Source organism: Amblyraja radiata, chromosome 1 (assembly GCF_010909765.2).
Source record: "Amblyraja radiata isolate CabotCenter1 chromosome 1, sAmbRad1.1.pri, whole genome shotgun sequence".
In the NCBI taxonomy this organism is placed as follows: Eukaryota; Metazoa; Chordata; class Chondrichthyes; order Rajiformes; family Rajidae; genus Amblyraja; species Amblyraja radiata.
In genome coordinates, this window is record NC_045956.1 from 62,341,205 (window position 1) to 62,347,475 (window position 6,271).

Here is a 6,271-nt window from a genome sequence, read left to right on the forward strand (position 1 = left end):
TCTTCTGCATCGTATCCAAAGTCTCCACATCCATCCTCTAGTGGTTGGGGGTGGGAAGCAAAGAGGTAAGTTATAGAATAAGTTAAAGTTTATAAAGGGGATTTACTGTCCAACTCATTCGGTGATGGAAGTTGGTCACATGCTCACCCGTCCACAGTCCCATACTCCCACAGGCTGGTTTCATAAGTTCCTAAATTCATAAGTCATGGGAGCAGAATTATCGAAAGATCGAGTCTACTCTGCCATTCAGTCATGGCTAATCTATCTTTCCCTCTCAACCCTATTCTCCCCATAACATTTGACACCTTTATTAATGCAGGAAAAAAACAGGAGAATGGGGTTGAGAGGGAAAGATAGATCAGCCATGATTGAATGGCATGATTGAATTCTGCTTCCGCTAGAGGAAAGATGTGGAGGCTTCAGAGAAGGTGCAGAATAGGTTTACCATAATGATGCTTGGTTTAGAGGGTATTAGCCACAAGGAGAGGTTGGACAAACTTGGATTTCTTAGTTTTCTTTGGCAAGTGGGAGGTTGAGGGAACACCATATGAGGTATATATTATTAGGAGAGGCATAGATAGGGTAGTCAGTCAGAACCTTTTAGCCCAGGATGGAAAAATCAAATTCTACACAACATGGCCTTAAGGTGGGAGAGGCAAAGTTTAAAGGAGATATACAGGACAGATTTTTTACACAGTCGTAGATTCCTGGAACACGTTGCAGGGGGGGTGGAGGCAGATACAATAGTAGCATTCAAGAGGCTTTTAGATAGACTTATAGATATGCTGGGGATGGAGGGATATGGATAACATGTAGGCAGAGGAATGCATTTTAACAAGGCAACATGTTTGGTTCAGAATTGTGTGCCAAAGGTCCTGTTCCTGTGCTGTAATGTTCTATGTTCACCAACAGTAGCATAGAGCACATGGGTATTTTGCTCTGTTTCTCTGTAATAGTGAATAGTGTAAGAGGAGCGGTACAGTGGCACAGCAGATAGAGCCACTGCCTCACAGCCGCACAGACCCGGGTTCCACCCTGACCTCAGGTGCTGGCTGTGCGAAGTTTGGAAACCTGAATGGAAACCTCTGGAGACTTTGCGCCCCACCCAAGGTTTCCGTGCAGTTCCCGGAGGTTGCCGGAGGTTGCGGGTAGTGGAAGCAGGTAGGGAGACTGACAAAAACCTTTGGGAACCGCACGGAAACCTTGGGTGGGGCGCAAAGTCTCCAGAGGTTTCCGTTCAGGTTTCCTAAGTGGGACAGGGGCAGAAGGCAGCAACTCTACTGCTGTGCCACTGCCGCCCAAAATGTTTATTACGAAGCTTGCAATTGCTGACATATTGAGTTGTTGATTTCTGTTTTGTCACTGCTCCCAGCCTTCCTCACAGGTTGTGACAAGGTTCCCATTGGAGGCATGGGCAAGTTCAGGATCGTCATTCGGGAGGATTTCAGACCTGATCCGGATTTGTACTTCCCGACTGCTCACACCTGCTACCAAATGCTGGATCTGCCCCGGTACAGCAGTGCGGAGATCCTGAGGGAGCGGTTCCTCCGAGCGATTGGATGCAGTCGGGGGTTCGGGATTGCCTAGTGGCTGAAATCATCTGCTGCTCCTGAGCGTCTCTGAGCGAGTGGAAATCATGTTGCACGTGCCCAATGGTTCAGTGGTTTCTTTATTATCACGTGTAGCAAGGTACAGTGAGAAGACAGTCTCAGCAAGACCCAGGCAGAGATGAGGAGGCACCAGGCCATTCGGCCCACCATGTCTGCGCTGAACACAATGTCAATTTCCCAGCCACCAGTGCAAAGCACCACACAACGTGCTGGAGTAACTCAGAGGGTCAGGCAGCATCCGTGGCAACATGGGTGGGTGTTGTTTTCGTTCGGGTCGGGAAGGATCCTGAGGTACTCCAGCATTTTGTGTCTTGTTTGTTTGTAAACCAGCAACTGGAGTTCCTCATAATGACAGGTAGATCTGTTATCATAAGTGTTTCCATTAACACAGATTGGATGTCACACAACTGTTGCATTGGGGAACATCCCTTTTATTACTTTTATAACCTTTTATTGGTTATAATAGCATTTCGATCAGGAACTAGAAAACTGCTTAAATGTAACTTTGAAAATTGCTAAGCATTAAAAAACCTGTCCTAGAGTCATAGAATGATACAGTGTGGAAACTGGCCCATTAGCCCAACTTGCCCACACCGTCCCAGCTACACTAGTCCCACCTGTCTGCGCTTGGTCCATATCCTTCCAAACTTGTCCTATCTCTTTCCCAGAGTAGGGGAATCGAGAACCAGAGGACAGAGGTTTAAGGTGAAGGGGGAAAGATTTTATAGGAGTCTGAGAGGTAACTTTTTTACACAAAGGGTGGTAGTTGTATGAAACGAGCTGCCTGAGGAGGTAGTTGAGGCAAGGACTATTGCAACATTTAAAAAGCAATTAGACAGGTACAAGGATAGGACAGGTTTATAGGGATATGGGCCAAACGCAAGCAGGTGGGACTAGTGTAAATGGGACATGTCGGTCAGTGTGGGCAAGTTGGGCCGAAGGGCTTGTTGCCACAATGTAATAAAATGTGTTAAGAATTCATCAATCCCGTCCGTTAGGAATTCTTAACAATTGCACATGAAACGACAGAAATTAACGACAAATAGTTCTGCAATAATACATGTTTCCATAAAGCTCATTGGATACAACGTGATTTATGAACTAGAAACAGTATTTTTATTAGGCGGGCAAATTGGTTATAATGCCATTTCAATCAGGAACTGGAGAACTAATAAAAAGTGACTTTGGAAATTGACAATCAGGAAAAAAACTTGTCTTGGTGGTTGGGGTTGGGGGGGGGGGGGGGGGGGGAGTAAAAACTGTTTCCATGTAACCACCCCGTGGTAATCAGACATAATTGTCTCTGAAGAACACAGTCTGTCAGTTTCACCGCGGGTGATCATTGAAACTATCAAGCAGTCACTCTAGTGACGTGCAATGAAAGTCTATTAAACAATGTAACACATAGACTTGAGGATTTTTAGTTTGTACAAAAATAAACTTGTAGCTAGTGAAAACGCCTTTGGTTTGAAAGTCCAGCAGGGAAAATAACTTGTTACAGCAAGTCTAAAACTCTCAGCCCCAAAACACTTTTTTACATTGACAGAATTATTGTTAAACTGCAATTAGTCTCAGCGGTTTCTTCAAATTGTATCTATTGCATTATAGCAATACCACCTGTATTTTGTCAAAAAACTCTGGAATGAATTTCAGTTAGAGTAAAAGAGTCAAGAGTGTTTTATTGTCATGTGTCCCAGATAGGACAATGAAATTCTTACTTGCTGCAGCACAACAGAATATGTAAACATAGTACATAACGGGAGAAAAAAAGTTCAGTGTGTATATAAACACATGCACACATACTCAATAAATAAACAAATATAGTGCAATAATAATAATAGTCTGTTGCAGTTCAGAGAGGATTTGTTGTAGTGTTTAATAGCCTGATGGCTGTGGGGAAGGAGCTGCTCCTGAACCTGGACGTTACAGTTTTCAGGCTCCTGTACCTTCTTCCCAATGGCAATGGTGAAATGAGTGTGTGGCCAGGATGGTGTGGGTCTTTAATGATGTTGGGCACCTTTTTGAGGCAGCGACTTCGATAAATCCCTTCGATGGTGGGGAGGTCAGAGCCGGTGATGGACTGGTCAGTGGTCACAACTTTTTGCAGTCTTATCCGTTCCTGGGCATTCAAGTTGCCGAACCAGGCCACGATGCAACCGTGCTGTCGCTGTCGTGCGCTGGGGTAGCAGGACGAAGGCCGCGGACGCCAACAGTACTGTGCACCTGTAGAAGTTCAAGAGAGTCCTCCTTGACTTACCGACTCTCCGTAATCTTCTCAGGAAGTAGAGGCGCTGATGTACCTTCTTTATAAGAAACACTGAGCAGACAACTTAACCAGATAACAAAAGTGTAAAACCACAGTCTGTAGTATATTCAAAACCAAGTCCATAGAAGATCATAGTTGCGGAGGCTATTGTTCAGGAGACTGATGGTTGATTGGAAGAAACTGCTCTTGAATCCGGAGGTTTTCAGGCTCCTGTACCTTCTTCCTGATGGGAGCAGCAAGATGAGAGCGTGGCCAGGGTGGTGTGGGTTTTTAACTATATTGGTTGCCTTTTTCAGGCAGAACTTCCGATAGATCACTTTGATGGTGGGGAGGTCAGTAGATACGATGGACGGGCAGTGTCCACCACTTTCAGGGGTCTTCTTCATTCCTGAGGGTTTGAGTTCACGCACTAGGCCATGATGCCAAGTCTTTACCAGTCGGGGAAGGAAGCGATTTCTGGGTCTTAACGTGCATTAATGCAATAACACAATAAATTAACAATCGGTAATATAACCAGTTCATACTTCTTCAAAACCAAAGTCCGTAGTGCAACCAAAACAATCTGCCTCAATTACCTGCTCTGGCATTCCATATACCCATCACCATTCGTGAAAAGGTTACCCCTCAGGTCCACATTAAATCTTTCCCCTCTCACCTAGTTCTTGATTTCCCTACCCTGGGTAAAATTCTCTGTGCATTCACCCTATCAATTCCACTCATGATTTTATACACCTCTATAAGATCACCCCTCATTCTCCTGCTCTCCAAGGGATAAAGTCATAGCCTGCCCAATTTCCCCCCTGTAGCTCAAGCCCTCCGATCCTGGCAACATCTTCGTAAATTTCTGCACTCTTTCCAGCTCAATGGCACCTTCCTATAGTAAGGCGACCAAAACAACACAAAACTGCACAGGCAGCACAGTGATGCAGAATGGAATCAGCAAATAGCCACCACCAAGTCTGTGCTAAACACTACCGAGGCAGCTGCTTGAAAGAGTTCCTCAATGAAGTAATTCTCTCCCTGACCTTTCCTCCCTGTCAACGTTCCCTTTTCTTGTGCAGTTATTCAATTCCCTTGCGAGAATCATATCTTTAATAAGAAGCTTCTCGAAGGTAGACAGTCAGAACCTTATTCCCAGGGTGAAAATATCAAAGACTAGAGGGCATAGCTTTAAGTTGAGAGGGGTAAAGTTTAGAGGAGATGTGCGATGAAAGTTTGTTTCTAAGTTGAGAGGGTGGTGAGTGCATGGAGTGCTACCAGGTGGTGGAGGCAGATACGCTAATGGTGTTTAAAGGATAGGCGACATTTCGGGTCAGGATCTTCCTGAGGAGGCTCCGCTCTTTCAACGTCTGCTGTAAGATGCTGCAGATGTTCTACCAATCAGTGGCGAGCACCTTCTTCGCTGTCGTGCGCCTGGGTAGCAGGACGAAGGCCGCGGACGCCAACAGAATTAACAAGTTAATCAGGAAGCCTGGCTCCATCCAGGGGGTGGAGTTATATTCTCTGGAGATGGTCTTGGAATGGAGGATGCTTCTCAAACTGTGGAGCATCTTGGACAATACAGCTCACCCCCTCCATGACACACTGGTCAATCTGAGGAGCACCTTCAGCAACAGACTGGATCCACCAAGATGCAGCACAGAACGCCACAGGAGATCCTTCTTCCCTGTGGCTATCAAACTGTACAACTCCTCCCCCTTCTGTCATGTGGTAGACTGATTCCCCCCCCCCCCCTCCCCCCCCCCCTCCAATCTTAGTGCATCCCCAATCCTGGACTTTCCACTCATCACTTTAATTTCATGTATCTTGTATCATGTCGTGTTTTATGACTGTTGGCACCAATTTCCATGCTGGGATAAATAAATGTCTATCTTATCGTATCGTACTGTAAGTGACGTTTCAGGCCGAGACCCTTCTACAGACTCTTGGTCTGGAACTGGACCAGGAAACCATGTCTGCTGGTGGCCGCGTGAGAGGCGAGGATCGGCCGAGTCAATGGTCGTGGGCTGCGCGCGGCTGGAGTGCTGGTGAGGGCCGGGGGTGACGGCTGCAGCCTGGCCTTGTGGTGATGGTTGGTAGGTCTGTCCACTATAACCAAAATCTGTTATAAACAGTCCGTAATGACGAGGGTTTACTGTACCACTGACTGTCTGGGTACAAGGATAAAGAGGGGCCTAGCGCGGGGGGGCACTGAGAACAATGGGGGCCCGGTGTGGGGGAGACAAAGAAGGGTCCAACATTATTTAAACAGTATTTTTTGTCGACGCCTTTGTGCACTTTGAATGCAAACCAAAATATTTCACTGTTCCTGGGTACATGCAACAAAATATCTTCATCATCACCTATGTGCATGTAGTTTCATCTCAGTAAATTTTTGTAATTTTTTGCATCTTGT

General features: G+C 45.9%; 1 protein-coding gene across 1 annotated transcript in view; it reads left to right on the forward strand.

Moving 5' to 3' along the window:
• Positions 1 to 2,245, forward strand: part of LOC116979043 (probable E3 ubiquitin-protein ligase HERC4) — an 84,968-nt gene extending 82,723 nt beyond the window's left edge. The window contains exon 20 of the mRNA XM_033030494.1: positions 1,373 to 2,245. Within this exon, the coding sequence (XP_032886385.1) occupies positions 1,373 to 1,587 (215 nt within the window). The 3' untranslated portion in view covers positions 1,588 to 2,245. The remainder of the gene's footprint in view (positions 1 to 1,372) is intronic.
• The last annotated feature ends 4,026 nt before the right edge of the window (positions 2,246 to 6,271 follow it).